The 18,864-nt window shown below is 45.5% G+C and overlaps 1 protein-coding gene across 1 annotated transcript; it reads left to right on the top strand.

Moving 5' to 3' along the window:
- Nucleotides 1–1,722: 1,722 nt before the first annotated feature.
- Nucleotides 1,723–14,971, top strand: LOC135326012 (ras-related GTP-binding protein C-like). Its single transcript, XM_064503913.1, has 7 exons — nucleotides 1,723–2,007; nucleotides 7,362–7,565; nucleotides 8,346–8,545; nucleotides 9,398–9,512; nucleotides 11,026–11,168; nucleotides 13,151–13,296; nucleotides 14,345–14,971. The coding sequence occupies exons 1-7, from the start codon at nucleotides 1,723–1,725 to the stop codon at nucleotides 14,455–14,457; spliced, it is 1,206 nt and encodes a 401-aa protein (XP_064359983.1). The 3' UTR covers nucleotides 14,458–14,971.
- Nucleotides 14,972–18,864: the final 3,893 nt, after the last annotated feature.

Here is an 18,864-nt window from a genome sequence, read left to right as displayed (position 1 = left end):
TTCACAAGAGAGAGACCTCTCAGAGAACAACACTTTTCTCCTTTCCTGAAACTAGGTACTTTAAAGGCAACTGATGGCAGGAAAAATGAATGAGCAAACCCCCCCCCCCCCCCCAAACTATAGCTTTTTTTTTTTTAATGTATTAGATCTACTTGCTACTAGTTCAGCTTTTTTCTAGGATGAGTACTGCAGCTAGTCTACAGGTGTGGTAGGATGCAGCAGAATTTTTGTTAACATCAGTGTGCAAACTGAAATCAAGGGCTAGTAAGTATAATTACTCCTCTGCCTCTTTGTCACCTTGAGAGACAGGGGTGGGACCCGGGCAATGAAGAAATCACTAACCCATCAGTGTAAAAGGGAAAATTGCAAACCTGGCAATTTGTTTGTATAAATGCTACTTGAAAAGTTGGAGGGGTGTGCTTGATTTGTGGGAGACCACCGAGCACCCAGGCTTGCGCAGCTCTGAAATAAAGAAGCAAATGTCTCTCCTGAGTGTGTAATTATTGGCTTATTGCACACGGGGCAAGGAATCCGCTTTTCGGACATCATCATCACTGTCCCTAGGCAGGCTGTTTACCTTTACTGTTGCCGTTTCTGCTGATGGCTGTGTCTTCATTCCTGGGGTCCCGCCCTTGTCTCTCAAGGCTCTGACAAAGAGGTGTTGTTCCAGCAATTAGCACTGCCCCAGCAGGGACAGTAGGTGTTATCTCCCAAGGTCCTGACAAAGGGGATACAATCCAGACCCCCCTAATCAACACTGTTTCAGCAGGGAGAGGAGGCTTTGTTCCCCAGGGTCCCGGCGCCCAAGCAGGCCTCACTTCAAAGCCTTGACATCCTCCCTTTTGGAGTGCGAAGCACAGGAATGCAGACTGCTTGTAACTCCCTTATCATTCCAGCTTGAACCAGCTCTCAGGCCCCTTTTCTTACTGAACTAGGTAAAAGTTCATTATTTTATCTAAGTGCGGCCTAAGGCTTCAACAAATTTAGCCACTCATGCTAAGCAGGTTTTACAGAAGTTGTGCTAAGCAGCTACCTCTAGACAGTTTCAGCTCAATATTCTTTAACACTTAGTCGATGTAGTTCTGGGTCTGGAAGGAAGCCCTGGTTCAGACACCAGCCCAGAGGACAGTAAACCCTGCTCATCCCTTTCATTGCTGTATTCTGTTCCATGTGAAACCCAACCACTGCTGACCCTGCTGTCTCAACTACTTTCCCCCTTCCCCTGTGGAACTGGCTTTGTTACAACCCCAATTTGAGGCTTGGGAGCCTTACATCCGGATTGTATCAAATAGCAAATATTTGTTAGAACTTGTGTCAGATGTGCCTGTCTATGCGAATGATGCTGGTAGACTACTAAGGAGTGTTTAACGAACGCGCAGCACCTAGCTTTATCTGCGCACATCGCGTGCGTTTAAAACCGGCTCGTTCCTCGCTGCAGAAAGCACCTCCGCCCACCTTCACGCTGCTTTTGCGCGCCGATGTGGGCGCCACAACGGCCGCGCGGTGCCGCCTCCCCCGCCGGGCGCCAGGCCCCGCCCCCCGCCGCCCCACGCGCTCACGGGCGGCCGCGCTCTCAGGCGGTCCGCGTCGTCTGCCCGGCAACACCCTCCCTCGCTGCCTCCCTGAGCCAATCAGCGCCGTGGAGCTTGCTGCTGGCCAATCCGCAGAGGGCTGCGTGGAGTCGGGTTGGGTTGGGCGGGCGGGGAGCAGGCACGGGCGGAGATGGCGCTGGAGTTCGGCGCGGCGGAGGAGCCGGCTCTGGTTGGGGGTAGCTTCGGGGCCGCGGACTCGTTTCCCAAAGACTTCGGCTACGGGGAGGAGGAGGAGGCGGCGGAGCTGGAGGGGGAGACGGCGGAGCTGGAGCGGGAGGGGGAGGGGGAGGGGGAGGGGGAGGCGGCGGAGGCGGCGGAAGGGCCGGGGCCCGGCGGCGACGCGGGCGGCGCGGACTCCAAGCCCTGGATCCTGCTCATGGGGCTGCGGCGCAGCGGGAAGTCTTCCATCCGGAAGGTGAGGGGCGGCCGGCCCCTGCTGCTGCCGCCGCCGCCGCCCCGGCGGCGAGCGCTCTCGGTTTCGCGTTGCTCTGTCGGCAACTTCCCCGTTTCCGCGCGGTGGTGTGCGGCGGGGCTAGAGCGGAGGGCGCCTGCCTCGGGTCGGCTGCCGTGGCGATGAGGCTGTGCAGCGTAGGTCGTAGCCTTTGTAGTTCTCCGGCTTAACACCTTAAAAATAAAAAGCAAAGATGCTGGCGTGAAATTTATCATCAGGTGTCGTCTTACGCCCATGAAAACTCGGTGCACTTCCGGTGAAAAGAAGGGTTGAGCTGTGGAGGAAAAGATTGTGTTTTATGCTACCGGTTTGCCTTTTAATCCTTTTAAAGCGACTCCTGCTTCTGTGTCAGCAGAAGGGCAGGCTCCAGTTTATTTGGGTACTGTAGCCCAAACGAAGCTTTTCTTAATAAGACAAAAGCGAACGTGCTCAGGTGCAGTATAGCTCAGGAAAAGCGTAGTGCTAAGAATGCTCCTTGTTTCTCTGTCCAACTTTTTTATGTACGGTCCCTATTACGAGGTTCTGTGATGTTTGCGGGAGGGAATTGTCAGTGAAATGCAGTGGCTCACGAGCTCTTGACTTACGGGCCTCGAACCTGCTTCTAATGGAAGTGCGGAATCCTTCAGAGCTTTCCTTGAAGGTGTTACCCAGAGAAGCTTTTTGCAGATATTGAAGTATAGCAGGTAGGAGTCTGCTTTTAGCCATCGTGTGCAGACTGCTCAGTAATCCACAGACTACTATACCAGTGGCTTCTAATCTGATGACCTCTATCTTCTGCTGCAGGCATATCCTTTTCTTTGGATAAAGTTTGCAAAATGTACTGTGTCTGTGAGAAGACTCTTCCATTGTGCTATCTGAAATATGACAGACAGGGCTGTCATTGCTTTTTGGTCTCTCTAGTTATCTGTGCAGTATTCAGGCCTAATGCCCCCACCGTATGTAAAGATGTAGCGATTGCATTGAAACCGTTCCTGTAAGCCTCTAATCACGTGAGTACAACAATCATTTGCTGACTCTCATTAGAGATCTTATTACATTGTCCACATTTTTGAAATGTGAACCCTAAAAAGGTAAGGCTAGGGGAAAGCAGTATCTCCAAATTTCAGCTAGATTCTTAGACTTGACAAGTAATTTTACAGACATAGTCTTTGTTTTCTTTTTCTAATGACTGAGGCCGGTAGCATCGGTTACCTGAGCACCAGTTAAAGTAGGTGTATAGGAAGGGAACAGTGTGCCATTGAGTATACAATAAGGTGTGGGATTTAGCTGCTGTAAGGCTGCAGATCTAGCTTGGGAGTTAGAAGCTGCCTTTCTCTTACCCAGGAGTTTGTGCTGGTGCCTGAGTGAACTACCACGGGAATAATGTGAGAGAGACTTTTCTGGAGTATGAAGTTTCTCTTCCTCAACAGCCTCCCAGCTTTTACATCTGTCTAGTCTGAAAATAGCCAATACTGGACCTGACCCTTCTGTCTGGGGACTAGTTCTTGTTCATCTTGTCAGAGACTACAGGAATGAGCAATAATCACTGTATCAGGAAGAGTATTTGCTTTGGGGGAATCTTGAAATTTGTGTGAAAGCGGTTAATTGCTGTGTCACTCCAGCCTTCTATTGAGCGCAGTATTATCAGGAGGCCTTTTACAACAGACGCTGATGGCCCTGGGGAAGGACTTCTTGCTTTGCTTTGGTCAAGTGGATTTTCCAGACTGCCTATTCAGAATCAGAGTGAAGTTAGGAGATGATCTTGGGAATGTGACTGTTGCTTCAGTTTATAAAATGTTTTTTTGCGGAGAGGGGGCAGACTTGCAATGTATGTAACCGGACTTAATGTTACTTAAAGTTACATAACAGGAACCTGGAGACAGTTAAGATGGAGTACCCGATTTTGAATTTGTCTCAACTCAGTCACCAAAGTTGCTGATCTACCTTCATTAGAATTATCACCAGTATATTCTTTTCCTTGTTTGTTTTTGGGGAAGGAAGGTATGTGTGGAAAAACCTAAAGCAGCAGCGTAGTTGGAGCTGCTGTATACCTTTCACTTGTAGCTGTTTTTCTTTAAAGGTGTTAAAAGACTTCACAAATTGAGGGAGCAGGGAGACAGTCAGAACAGGGCAATTAGCTAACATCTGTTCTGTAGCAGTGTCTAATGCTCCAGGAAATCTTACAGCAAGATGTAATGTAGTGCTCCTTGTAACTAGTGAATTTCTCTAATAACTGCATGTTTTCCTTCCACTGTCTCCAGCTGCTTCCATTCCTGCCCTCCTGCAGTGCCCCCCGCCCCGGGAAGGATGAAGCTGAAATTTCTGAGACCATCTGGTTGATTATGGCAGCCTGAGAAATCCCCTAAACTGAAACAGGGATTCTAGAAAGCATGAAAATGACAAAAAATTGTACACCTTACTGCTGTTAGGGAGTCCTTTGGATGTTGCTTTTTGTTGTAACCTGTGAAGCAGATTTCACTTCCAGTTAGTAGAATCTCTAAAGAATCTTGCTGCAATACTGTGCCTTTTCTCTCTTTTCAGGGACTTCCTCTCATCGGCCTGAGCAAATTCTTTAATGGACATCAGGGCAATAGAAATAGTCTTATATTATCTCAAGAAAAAGGGTTTTACAAAGTCTGAGGGGGAAAAAAAAAGGAGTTTGAAAACCCATTGTGCATTTGGAGTTATAGGTAAAGGTGCCTAGTGGCACCTAGAAAGGTGCAGAGTGATCCTGTGTTGCAGTGGAGAGACTGGCTGGTTATGATGGGCAAACTGCCTGCTTCAGTTGTACGGGGTCTCACTGTGGCATACTTTGTGGCTGTTTGAGACAACTCAGTGGAGGGTTCTTTCCTACAGGTTTCTTGTGCTGTGAAAATTCCTGGAAAAGTTCTGGCTCTGTTGTTGCCTCCCTTCTGAGGAAAAGGATATAGTTTTATCAACTGTAAGTCAGTTATTTATGTTTGCAGACAAAGTGTCTGCAAAGTGTCAAAAAAGGAAAATTATCCTGGATTTGTTACTTTTCTTAGTTCTCATCAACTTGCAATTCCCGTGTTATCTATTCTTACTTCTGGTGATTTATAGGTGTTGTTATAATGCACCTGACAAGGTCCCTTGCAATGGCAAGGTTGTTTGGTCACGTGCACTTGCAGTGTGGATGTTGTGGAAATCGTACCTCTCAGCTGAAGTATGGGATTACTGTTTCTTTGGAGGTCTCGAAAATTTTCCTTTGCATGGATCCAGACAACATTTCAGCTAGGGTGACGTTCTGATTATGAGTGAGCTCTGATATCTAAAAACAGGTGCTTCCCTGGGGAGTGCATTCAAAGTTGAATGCTGTTGGGGGAGTGAGCATGCCAGACAAGTTCACCTGATTCACCTGGTGGGTCCCAGGGAGGGTAACTACATAAAAATTGAGACAAGTATTGATTTAAAAAAAGAAAAAAAAAAGCAGGAAAAAAGGAGAAAAGTTTGATACTCAAGAAACAAATCAAAAGCCCTGAAAACTTGCTGATCACAGCAGGTCAAACATGAACAGGAAATTCACAAGGCTAAACAAAAAACCACCAACAACAAAAAAAGAAATTGAAAGAGTGTATTGCAAAGGGTGTTCAAGCTGACAGTGAAATTTTCTTAAGTGCTGTAAAAGCAGGAAGACTTGTCAGGGAATTGATGAGACCGCTGGATGACAAAGATGTAAAATGAGCGCTTGGAATGGTTAAGTTGTAGCTAAGAAGCTCTACAGTTTCTGAGGAGTTTTTCTAGCCTTGTCTGCTCTGCCTGTGTATGCCTAGTGTGAACTGCTAGGTTTCAGTATTAGCTGCATGCTTCTGATCAGATTCTTCCACAGCCTTTCTTTGCTTTATCAAAGTTGCATAAGCTAGTAAGACTGGGGTTAGCTATTAGGTAATAAAAATGGAATTAGATCAAAACTGTGCCCCGGTTCCCCTATTTAATGTAAAACCAGCTGGGGAATAGTCATCTGAAGAAACACTCTGCTTTGGGAGGGAGGGGAAAGGGGGATGATGACATTGCTTCTCGGCCCCATCTGCTTTAAACTTGAGTCACTATTTCTGTCCTGCTCCCTGTGATTTCCAAAGAAAGAGTATTGATTTCCAGAATCCTTTAAAACTGCTCTTCAAACCCTGAGGAATTTCTAGCCGTTGTCATACAGCTGGTACCCATCTGAGAACTGTTCTCATTTTTCCATACAACTGTCTTGCTGTCTTAAACCTTGTTCAGATCTTGGGTTCCTCACATGTTTGCCTTGAGCAGGTGAATTTCCTTCCCCTTGTTTTTAAAAATCTAGTTTGATGTATTACTTTGTACCTCGCTAAACAATCCATTAAGTGTCCTGGGGTTTTTTTTGTTTGTCTTGTAGTATAGTGTGTGTTTGATAGAGATTGCTGCGTTTGGTCTCTTTAATGGCTGGTTTCTAGAATTGTGTGAAACATATATATATAAAAAAAAGAACCATCAGTACTTCATAAATAGCGTCTTGCTTTTTGCTGTCTTAACATTAAAGCACCTCACTAGTTAGGGTGACTTTTGTAATATACAGTTCAGTCTCTTTAACATCATGTTTGCTGTTTAAGAAGGTTGCTTTAATGACAGGCTGTTTTGCTATGGGGATGCATGCTTGCATTTGTTCAGGAAAGGGCCAAAATCCCAGCTGAGGTTTTTGAGTACTAACAATTAGTACATGTAGCATCACTGCAATTTAACTATTTATTGACTAGCATAGAAACTTTAACCTTCCATTTAGGACACTTGAAGGGAGAGCGTCAACAGAGATAATTCATTTGGCAACAGATGGCAAACTACCTAGTTATTCACATATCTAAAACTGAAATCTGTTATTTTTGTACGCTTTCATTGTAGTTCAGGAGCAGTCTGATTACGTTGTGCCATAATACTCAATAGCAGACTAAAAGCAATCCTAAAAAGCAACTTCTAGGGCTGGAAAGGAACTGTTCTTAAAGCTTGCAGTTGCTTAACATAGCAGATTTATACCTGATGGTAATTGGCTATTATAGCAAAATTTGCAAATACTATGTTAGATTTACAAGGAAAAAAACGGTAGGTTGTCTTTAGGCAGTAGCATTATTTAGACTTGTAACAATGTTTTACTGAATTCAGTTGCCTAGTTCTGGTCGACGGTATGTTATTTCCTTAGCTGATGCAAGAAACTGTCTCTTCACCGACACAAAAAGAATAAGTAGCTGTAGGATAAAGCTGTACACTTCAGAGTGGACAAACCTTGTAAGATTCAAGTCACAGAGCTTTTGTAAGTCTCTTCTACTAAGACAAAGTCAAGACTATAATTAGTATTCTTTTAACAGGTGGTATTCCACAAAATGTCTCCCAATGAGACTGAGTTCTTGGAAAGTACTGACAAGATCTACAAAGATGATATTTCCAACAGTTCATTTGTGAATTTCCAAATATGGGATTTTCCTGGACAGGTGGACTTTTTTGATCCAACATTTGATTATGAGATGATCTTCAGAGGAACAGATGCTCTAATATATGTTATCGATGCCCAGGTAAGTGCAAATCACTAAGAACAGCAAAGTTTTCTTGTGGCTTTGTGTGTGTGTGAGGAATGATCAGGAAACTAATAATTTATATTTTGAGATGAGTTCTTAAAGCACCTCTTGTGTATGAAAGTGCTGTGGCAACCTAACTTTTGGCGTGTGATTTAGTTTTGTGAATTGACTAGGCGGAACACATGCTCCCAATGGAGAGAGTGGAAAAGGGCAAGTACTCTGAACTTGTCCTCTTCCACCGAGTAGTGATAACCTGCGGTGCTAGGTAGTCTGAATACAGTAATCCCCTCCATCTTGCGTTGACTACTACAGAATTCTTTTAATAACAGCACACTTCTGACCTCAGTCTCATAGAACCGGTATCATTAGATATTTGGCAACTCCTAATGACATTAGGAGGGAACTCTGTTAGAGGGTACCTGGTTATTGGGACTGTCTTGATGATCGCTGCCGCATTTTGCTGGAGCTGAAGTATAACCTGCCTGTAAGGAAAGCTGCTTTAATACCCTGTGGAAATTCATCTTGTACTGTAAAGCCATAGGGCCTAGTTTTGTACGTCTGAGCATTACGTAGCTAATGAAACTTAATTTACAGAACCGAACCTAAAACTTGCTACTTGGGTTTCTGAATCTCCAAAGTATTCTTTTCTTCCATGCTTCTGTTTAGGTACAAAAGTGAAATGAAGTTCTAGTACTGAATTATTTTATCCTTGTGCAAAATGGAATAGTTATTGGAGCTAAAGCCATTTTATTAATTCCTGCCCAAACTGATTTACAGGATGACTACGTGGAAGCTTTAACAAAACTCCATACCACAGTTTCTAAAGCCTACAAGGCCAATCCAGAAATGAACTTTGAAGTTTTTATTCATAAAGTTGATGGTTTATCAGATAAGCATAAAATAGAAACTCAGAGCGATATTCATCAGAGGGCCAATGATGACCTTACAGATGCTGGGCTTGAAAAACTTCACCTTAGGTGAGTGAGACATTCTGGCATATGTGATCTTACTGTTGCTGATACGTATACAGACTAACAGCTCCTAGTTTTAACAGTGGGTTGGAACAAGGTCTTGTTAGTTCCTTAAGACTGAGCAGACTCTTACATAAGAGTTTGGCCAAGTCTCAGCTGTTTAGCTGACTAAAATAAGGCAAGCTAGCATATCATATTGTAATCAACAGATTTATTCATAAACTCAATGATAGTTCAAGGCCCTTCTTGTCTTGCTTTCATGCAGCCTAACAGGCCAAATTTGTACATATGACCTAGAGTGGCAGGGGAAAGGAAAGCTGTCTCTCTCTTCCGGTACTGGCTAGCACTGACTTTTCAGTATGATTATTTTTAAAAGCTTAGTCTCTTTCTTGATATTTGGCTCATTGCTTAAAAAATCTTGTACCGATAAGTTTAAAACAATGCATCTCTCTGTTTTTACTGTTGTCTTGAATCTCGCAGAGCGTTAAAGTATTGCCAGCATTTCAGTGCTGTGTGACAAAGCAGAGAGACCGGAACAGGATTTTAAGGGATCTAGTTAAGCATTTAAGTCTTTGGCATTAAGCATTCTGTATGCAAAGTCTGTTGTGAAAATGTGCTCAAATTTTTCTGTCTCCCATCTCGTGGAGAGGGGAGAATCTGTTTCCTGTAATTATTCAGCAAAGAGGTTCTTGATGTAGCAAGAGCAAAATACATTTGTGATGTATTTGGATCCTGGTTAAAACATCAGGCTTTGAGTGTTAGAAAACACAGCTTTAACACTTCTGTTTTAACTCTGATTATATTTTTGAGTCCTTTATTCTTTTTTTTTTTTTTCTTTTCCCTCCCCGCTCATCTCAGCTTTTATTTGACCAGTATCTATGACCATTCAATATTTGAAGCCTTCAGTAAAGTGGTACAGAAGCTAATTCCACAACTGCCGACACTGGAAAGTCTACTAAATATCTTTGTATCGGTAAGTGTTGAGCTGACTAATCTAACAGAATTCTAAGTGAAACTTTTGGAACAGTAGGGCAAGTTCTGCTAAGAAACACTGGCTATATCTGTGTTTGGGAGATTCAGGTGGCGCTCTGATATCGGTGTATTCATCTGGAGCCGCTGTCTGCATTTGAAGGTCTCTATCAGAGCTAAATTGTACCAATGCATGCTTTTTCCAGGTTTCTCAAAATACTGACAAAGCATAGTTTGACTAGTTATAAGTGTTGATACAGCAGGTTTCTGCCAGCACAGTATACTAATTAGTCTGTTAAGGCACTTAATTATGTAATGTAGCTGTGGCGGCAAGAGATTTTTTTCATAACGTAAATTTGGCCTTAAGCTAAAGCGTTGATTTGATGTGGCCTGTGAGCCATTTGCCCTTGTTCTTATAGTGTTTGCGGAGGTTAATTGCGACATACAATTTTGCCGCGTTACGCTTTAAATCAAATAAAATACGAAGCCAGGAACAAGGCTGAAGTAGCCTGTCTTTCATCTAAGCTATGTTTATGAAGCTGCTACAGGCACAGGGACAGCACAGAAAAACATAGTTGGGATTGAGATGTGTGGGTCAGAAGCATCACCCTGTGCTACCGTAATGCTTGTTTCCTGTGTCGGTGGAGGACTCTAATAACCCAGCCCAGTAGATAATGGGACTGTTTATGGTACCGAGCAGCAAGAGCATTAGAGAATCAAGTGCAACTCTGATGCCAAAAGGATCGGTTGGATGTCTTCAAGACACTATCTTGGGTACACCGACTGGCTAGGAAGAAGTGAAAATAAATGTTCCTGGTACATAAACAGAAACTAAGCTTTGCCAGAAATCCATAGTGATACCTTGTGTGCGATAACTCACTTGACAGCAGAAGGCTTCTGAAATTATTATGAGCGCATGCGCTATGTCCAAGTGCTCAGTTACAAATGGGATAATAGAATTGTTTTGGTGCTCTTCCTTATTCACGACTGCCATAATATGATACTCTTCCTGGAGTCATAAGTTTAGAAGCTGACTTTTATTTGCTCTGCATGTCAAGCTACACAGCAGCTGCCTCATATAGAAACTAAACTGCCAAGATACTACAAGTATGTATTTCCTACTACAAAGTAACTCATCTCTGAGTTTGCTCCAGCAGGTAAATGTGAACGTGTACCTCCTCTGGTGCTAACAGAATCACAAAAGGTGAAAATTGATGAATTTGGGTTCTGGAAGTATAGTGAAAAGCAACCTTAATTATGATCTGGTAGCTTATAATTCTAATTCTAAATTATTCTAACTGATCCCAAGTTCTATTTTGTCAAGTAGAATGTGATGTTGGTATGTTCTACAGCAACCAGGGTGCTGTATAAACTATACACTTTGATGCTGTTTTAAGCCTCTAAATTGATTATGTTTAAACCATTACCTGCTTTAAGAATGTGAAAGTGTATGACTTCTACTGAAGATAAAATACAGTTATCTTAAAAATTCATCCAAATTCTTTCTCTTTCTGAAGAATTCAGGCATTGAAAAAGCTTTTCTCTTTGATGTAGTCAGCAAAATCTACATCGCAACAGACAGTTCCCCTGTGGACATGCAGTCATATAAGTTGTGCTGTGACATGATTGATGTAGTGATAGATATTTCCTGTATATATGGGTAAGTGATGAATACTCTTAGGAAAAAAGTCCTTAAAAGTTGTAGAATAGGTTGCAAACTATGCAAGTGGTATTGGCTTCATCATCCAGCAAGATGCTATTAATTGGTCTGTAAAGCACATTCTATCTGCAAGTAATTAGAAAAAAAGCTAACTGATTAGGTAGCTGGATCAAGCATTCGTAATCAGTTTGTTTCCTTCTTCTCCCTCCACTCATGTCCTCGGAAAACCATTTGACGTTTCTAAAAGCCAAGTATTTAATGTAAAATGTGAATACTGCCGTGTCACATTTGGCACGGTAGATGTGTGTTAATACCTACGACAATTGGTAATGATAACATACCGTAGCTCATTAGTATAACTTGCGATGGCATTGCTCTGTTACATCCCGCTATCTGGACGGAGTACCTTTTGCCAGGTCAACTCAGCTTTTGTTAACTTTCTCTGGGGAATGCATGTAGTGCTTGTTTCTTGCATTTTATGGCTGAATTATACTTCAAAATGGTTTTTGAAGTGGCTCTGGAGAAGTGCTAATTTAGAACTGTGGTCGTAGCCTGAAAAATACAGTGCTGCTAACAAATTTTGCAATGTTTAATGGCCTGTCTCCTGGATGGTCAACCCAGGGTTGAGTAGCTTTTTGTTTTGTCCTGTTTTTTAGAGGAGCGGGTGCTTAGGAATAGCTCTGCAATGCACCTCTTGCTTCAAAAGTTATTTAACTGACATTAATAATTTGCAGCTATGAAGCAGTATCCTAATCTTTACTTGTAAAAACAGGCTGCTTCAGCTTAATGGAAAAGCAGAGCCACCCCCCTGCTGGCTGTAAAGTTTGTGATCTTACTGTCCTTCTAGCTGCAGGTAGTCATTGTATGGCCTGAAGTGTAAACATTCTAAAAGCAGAAATGTATTGGCTGACCCTTTCTCTCTAGCATGGCAACTTTGAATCCTTTCGAGGGGGTTGTTCTCTGCCTGCTACTGCTCTTCCTTTGTGCTCCAATGATACCCAACTGAAGTAGTTAGGAGGGTAACCTGTGGAAATATGTGGAACTAGCACCTTGTGTTTAACCTTTCTGTTCACTTCTCTGTCATGCCGTTAGGTATTAGATACAGGGAAGTTTATTCTTTGTAAAGGGCACGCCTATATTTCAAACGCTCACTAAGAACTTAGTAACGAGCATTATATTAGCTCTTTATTGTAATTTTGTAACATAAAAATTGCAGCGTAAGCTATTTATTGTAATTTTGTTTGTACCTTTTTCCTATGCAAGACTAGCACTTCTCATGTCAGACTAGTTCTATTAATCAAAGTTACAAGAGACTGGACAGGGCAGAGATAGTACTTGGACTGGAATCTCCGCTGTGACCTCAATTATCAGTATCTTCATAAAGTAAAAGAATGTGGACTAAGAAAGCCTTTGGATTAGTTTACAGAAACTAACTTCCCTGTGATGTCACTTTATTAAAATTGCATAGAACTCCTGTATTAGAATCTTCAAACCAATCATTTGATATTGTACTGTGGTCATGCAAATACAATGAGACAGGTGTGCTGCAGTGACTTTTTGGTTTGAAGGTAAACTATTTCATAACTAACGTACTATGTCCATTACGAATGCTCAGCTGTAAGCTGGAAACAATATTGCCTAAATAGTCGCAGCTTTTAGTTTGCTATCAAAAGAATGTGCGCTGAGAGCTTGCTCTTAATTATGTTGAGATAAGATATTTTATTCTAGCAAAGGTTTTTTCTCTGTCTAGGTCTAGCTTTCATTTAATACTGAGAGACTTAAGAGAGGGTAGTGATCATACTTATATGATAATAATGAGACCTGAACTGCAGGTTTTTCACTTGCTCACCATTCTGTATGAGTAATGTTCTTCCTGCTGTTTCTCTACTGCATTTAACAGGTATTAAATATTTGTCTCAAAGTTAATTAGGCATGCCTTACTATATGATAGCTTGGTGGTGCTTTAATTCTTTCTCTCTTAGGTTAAAGGAAGATGGCACTGGAAGTGCTTATGATGAAGAGTCAATGGCAATTATCAAGCTCAGCACAGCTGTCCTGTACTTAAAGGAGGTAACAAAGTTTCTGGCATTAGTCTGCATTCTTAGAGAAGAGAGTTTTGAGCGCAAAGGTAAGGACTTCCATGATGGAATGGCTTTTATCCAATAAATGTTATCAAATGTAAAAGTTTAATATGACTTTATAAATCACCTTAGTTTTGTATGACTGAATTTGTTTAATTTCTTTTGGGGGGGGGAGTTATACCTTCTTAGGGAGATAGGTATAAAGAGGTCTTATTTTTATTCTTGTGAGTCATTGCTCTAATCGCTCTTCTCCTGCTATTAGATGACTTGTGTAGCTAACCTGGACTATATCACTAGCATCTGCCATAGTAGACTGAATCGAATGGAGTAATGCTTATTTTGTTGTGCTGGACAGCTTTCATATTGTGACTAGGTATATTCTCTATTACACTAAAGTAACCTTTTTAACGTATGACTGAAGAAATGAACAGAGGAAGCTAGTGCAGCATATGGTAGGTACTTGCAACAGTGTTGAATGCATTTCAGATTTAACCAACTATGTAGTTGCTTCGACCTAGAGTAGATAAAAGGGATGGTTGGTCTTGCTTATATGACTGGGTAGAAATGAGAGCATAGCCTCTCATTTCAAAGTATATGACTTAAATGGGGGCAGTGCTTGCCTTAGCATTCACAGACTGTTCAAAAGAGGAAAAGTGGGTGTGTTCTCTTAATAACTTTGCCGTATTTGATCTCGACGGTTAGGACATATGTCAGCGTTGCGACCAAAAAAACTACGTGATTGTGTTCAAGTGACAATCGTGCTGCCATATTGTACTGAACTGATTCATATGTGTAAGACAGTTTTGTTTAAGGGTAGAGTCTTGTGTTGTCCCCCCATCTGCTGTTTAGTATATGTGTGTATACACACCTTGCCTTTCAAATGAGTACCTTGTTTCTAAGCAATGAGAGAGTCTAAATAAATATTGGCATAAGTAAGACTTGACTGTTAAATTTTTTGAACCCTGGTTCATACTAAAAGAAGTAGTGAAATAGCTGTTTATTAAATGAAAAATGTTGTTAACTGTCAACTCTGATTATATAAATGTGCCAAGCCGAGCACACTTTTTCCTGTCCCCTTCCCCTCCTTCCCAACAGGTCTGATAGACTACAATTTTCACTGCTTCCGCAAAGCTATTCGTGAGGTCTTTGAAGTAGGTGTTGCCTCCCACAGAACCTGCGGCCATCAAGCAAGCACCTCAAAGCAGTGACTCACAATGGCACACCTAGGAATGCAGTCTAGAGGAAAATTAAAGACATGTGACAGACTTTTGTCAGCTCTTCAATCCAAAGTTAAGTTTTTGTGGAACAGGAGAAGACTGGTCTGAAAGCCTGGAGTATGTTTCACAGGAGAAGAGTGACGCTAACTGTGGAACGGCAGCTTGTAACTTGTGTTGGACATCTGAAACTACTGTAAAAATGCTTTGAGGCCAGTGGAGTTAGAAATGTTAATTTGAAATGGGCTTTATTCCAAGTATGGTGTTTTTGCAGTTTGCAGTCCGATTTTAACAGTCTGGCTGTGACTGAAGGAAAGACTGCCCGGTCAGAGATTACAAATGATTGAGTTGAGTTTAATGTGAAACACTGAATAGTCAGTTGCTCAACTCTTTTTTGTTAATTATTCTGTAGAATATCTTTTTGTTTTTCCTTGAGTTTAATATTTTGTCATGTAAGAAAATTGGTGATGTTAATACTTAGGCTTGTGTTGTTGTTACTTAGGCTTGTTGTTTCTGCACAGTAAAACAATAAACAGTTGCTTTATTCTTTGCGCTCATCTCTGTGGTTCCTGCTGTCGTTTTGCCTGAAGATGATGCCCGGGGAGGAGGTTACACATTGTGTCTGGGGCTGGGAGCTGGTCCCCGAGTCCCTTGCACTTTGGAGTCCCTGTGGTTCCCAGGGAACCTGGTGCTGTTCCCAGAGCTGCAGGGACTTTCCCTTGCATTGCCTGGGCTCTTGGGGGTGTTTCCCATCATTGTGGGGGCAGCCAGAGCCCCTGCAGGGCTGTGCGAGGTCCCCAGACTGCTTCTGGATTTGCTTTCAGCACTCCCCAGTGTCCCTTGTGGGTCTGGGCCAGGGCCTGTGAGCCTGGAGTGGGGAGACAGAGTTTCCATGGGGATGGGGGGAGCCTGCAGGCACCATGTTGTCAGCTGCACTGAGCCCTGTGACATGCCATATGGCCCCTCTGGTGTGCACCAAGGCCCTTCATTTGTATTTTGCTTTGCCCCAGAGCCCTGCATTTGCCCTCTGATGCCCTCAGGACCCCTCAGTTGGCATTTTGGGTTGCCCGCAAGGCCTCCGTGTGCCTTTTGGTGGGCCCTGTGGTTATTTTGCAGCATGCCGCAAAGTTCTCTGTTTAGCTTTTTCTCCTGTCCCAGAGTTTTCTGGGTGCTTCTCGGTGTGCCCCAGGGCCCTCCTTTTGGTGCCCTCAGAGTTACTCTGCTCTATCATTGCTTTTTTTTTTTTTTTTTTTTTTTTTTTTTTTTGGACTTTTGTTGCACCCGGAGCTCCTCTCCCGGAGCTCTTGATTTGTTCTCTTGTCCTCTGCATACTCCCCTTTCCTCTCTCTACACCCCAGGGCTCTCCCTTCAGCTCTCAGCAAGCTGCTGGCAGGAGAGTGGGGGTGCCTCTGCTGCCCTGGCAGCCCCAGCTGTCCCTGAAGGGGCTGATGGCCAGGCTCCCTGCCCAGTTCCTGATGGGCCCCAACTGCGGGCCCTGGGGCTGGGATGAATGCCAGGTGGGGCTGGGTGGGTGGGACGAGCCCCGGGTGGGGCTGATGGCAAGGGCGTGCACGCATTTGGGGGCCCGGGGCCGCATTTGGGGGGGAGCTGGCGCTGGGGCAGGACCCGGGCAGCGGAGCAGCCGCGGAGCACTGCCCGCTGGGACCGGCCCGGCGGCCGCCCTGCAGAGGAGGTGAGCGGGGCCGGGGGAGGCGCGCTGCGGGTCCCGCGTGTGCCGGGGGTCCCGGCGGCTGCGAGCGTCCCGAGCAACGCAGCACCACCGGGGCCAGGGATGGCGGTGCGCCGAGGCGGTGGGGGCCGAGGACGTGGTGGGGAAGAGGGTGTACCGGGGCCACGGAGGCGGGAGGAGGAAGGGGGTGCGCCGGGGCTGTGGTGCGGTTTACTGCGCGGTCGGAGTAGCGCGGGGGGGGTCTCCTGTGTCAGCTCGGGAGCGCGTCGGGGAGGGGGAGGAGGAACCGCAGGGGGAGGCCCCAAGAAGCGTCGTGGGGGGGGGGGGGGGGGCAGGGGCAGTGTCGGAGCTGACCCAGGGCCGGTCGCGGGGGTGTCGGGGCAGCCCCGGGCCGGTGCTGGGGCTGGCGGGGCCGCGCTCGGGGCTCTGCGGCGGTTTCCGGGGGGACAGGGGGAAGGGGAACGGGGAGGGACGGAAAGGAACGGAATCTCCAGAGGGTCAAACCTCACCTAGCGCTGCGGGGGGTGGAGGGGGACCGGGAGTTGGAGGCCTGGCATGTGCGGAGCCGTAGTCTTCGCTGCGACATGCCGGGAGCTGTAGTGTTTCGGCACTGGGCTTCCGGGCGGCCGTTTTCGTGTGCCCGGTATGCTGGGAGGTGTAGTCTTCTCAGACGGGGCTACTGGGTGACCATGCTGCGCCTCTCGAGGTGGCGGGCGGGGGGCCAGGTCCCTGCCAGCGGGGTTCCCACTGGTCAGCCGCGTCGTGCTCTGTGGCAGGCCAGGAGCTGTGGTTCCAGGTGCCGGTGCCTTCTCAGCCCTGCAGCAGTGGCCCGCTGGGTTTGTTCCTTACTGGACATGTGTCACTCACACCTGAGTCCCCACAGGTCACGGGGGACAGTGGAATGTCCCTGTTTTTCCCTGGTACAGGGCAGGAAGTGTTTTCCATTTCTGGTGGTGTTGCACAACATCCTTGGAAGCTCAGAAAGAATGTTCATGCTGTTTAAACTAGGCAGATGAGGAGAACCTCTCCCTCTCTATTTCCTGGGAGGAAATAATTCGTTAATCAAGGCCATCCTAGAACTGCTAAAGCCTTAAAGAAACAGTAAATCAAAATGTTTTGTTGCCAATTTAGCAAAAGAACTCGAGGTATCCCCTAACTGAACTGTCCTTGCTGTAATACAAAAAGATCATGCCCATAGGTCAGAAAGACCCGTGCCCGGGTGAAGACCCCTCCCCTGAGCATGCATAGTAGTAAAATGGTGTGTAAGCAATATCACAATTGTATGTACACCACTAACCAACCGGTGTAAAAGGGAAAGTTGCAAACTTTGCAATTTGTTTGTGTAAATGCTACTTGGAAAGCTGGGATGGGGGGTGCACTTGATTTGTGGGAAACCACCGAGGAGCCAGGCTTGCGCAACTCTGAAATAAATAAGCAAATGTCTCTCCTGAGCATGTAATTATTGGCTTAGTGCACACCGGGCAATGAATCTGCTTTTTGGACCGGGCAAGGTTGTCCCCAGGGGCTGGGGCTGTCCCTCTTGGAAGTGGGGAGGGCAGGGAGAGTAGGAGGGGTACTGCGGGCTCCTGGGAGTCGTAGCTTTGCTCAGGATTGGGGCCAGTTAGGCAGCCGCTGGGAGGGCACAGTGCGGAGCTGTCCTACTGTGCAGCGCAAGGGAAAGTCGACCGGCACCATTGCTGTCTGAGGACCCTGGAACAGCCACCCCACAGCAGCCCCATGGACACTGTGTCACTGCCTCGCAAGGCCACTGCGTTCAGGTACGTTTGACTGCGTCTGGCAGAAGAAACGTAAGCCGAAGGATCAGGGCAAATAGCTGCTTGTCTAGGTTTGTTACCTAGCGACGTGCTGGCAAAGTTTTTTTTTATGAACACCCGTACTTGATCGAGTGCATATTCATTCTGTGAATATTACTGCCAGAATGCGTATGTCACTGATCCTTTAAAGCGAGTCCGTGGCGCTGGGGTAGCATGTGTAGTGGAGACTAAATGCAATAATACCTCATTTTGATGTTGTTCTTATACGAAAGCACTTGGAGCAGATTAAAACATTTATCGTACTATTTTGTTTATTGAGTGGACCCTGATACTGGGGAGAAGCTGCTGTGAAGCAGACCTAGTAGTCAGCTTCCTTCGAGAAGGTGTCTTGTCCTGTACTTGAGGGCTTCCGGTATGTTTTGACAGACAGTAGTGAAAGATGGGTTTCCTTTGGACCCCCCGGGGAGCAGAAAGTTCTGCCTGGAAGGCAAAATGTTTCTTGCGGCTGGGTTCGAAGAAGCTGGCTACCGATAAAAAGTAGTGACAATTCTGTGGAGTCACGGGAAGCTTTTAAAAGGCGGTCATTACCTTTTATAGAAGGCTATGCACTTTGGTTACTAATAGCTGTAGTAATCAAGCCAGGTAAGTGATATGGAGGAGCCCAAGCCATTTGAGGTGCGGGGACAGGCAGTGCCGTCTCAGAGCTGCTCCGCAGCACTCTCTCCCCGGGGCAGCCCCAGCGCCTGCTCGCTGATCCCCGCCGCTCTCTCGGGCACGGGCAGAGCAGCCTCGGGGCGCTCGCTGCTCGGCCTGAGCGCCGGGGTGGTGCAGCGGGCTGCGGTTCGCCCGCGGGAGCCGGCCGGCTGCAGCGCCGCGCTGCGACCACGCGAGGATGCCATAGCGGGTCTCGCCTCCCTCCCGCTCCCCCCCGCGCAG

This window comes from Dromaius novaehollandiae, unplaced genomic scaffold, assembly GCF_036370855.1.
Source record: "Dromaius novaehollandiae isolate bDroNov1 unplaced genomic scaffold, bDroNov1.hap1 HAP1_SCAFFOLD_95, whole genome shotgun sequence".
Classification (NCBI taxonomy): Eukaryota; Metazoa; Chordata; class Aves; order Casuariiformes; family Dromaiidae; genus Dromaius; species Dromaius novaehollandiae.
The sequence above is the reverse complement of the archived record's forward strand: the minus strand, read 5'-3'. Positions and strand labels throughout refer to the sequence as shown.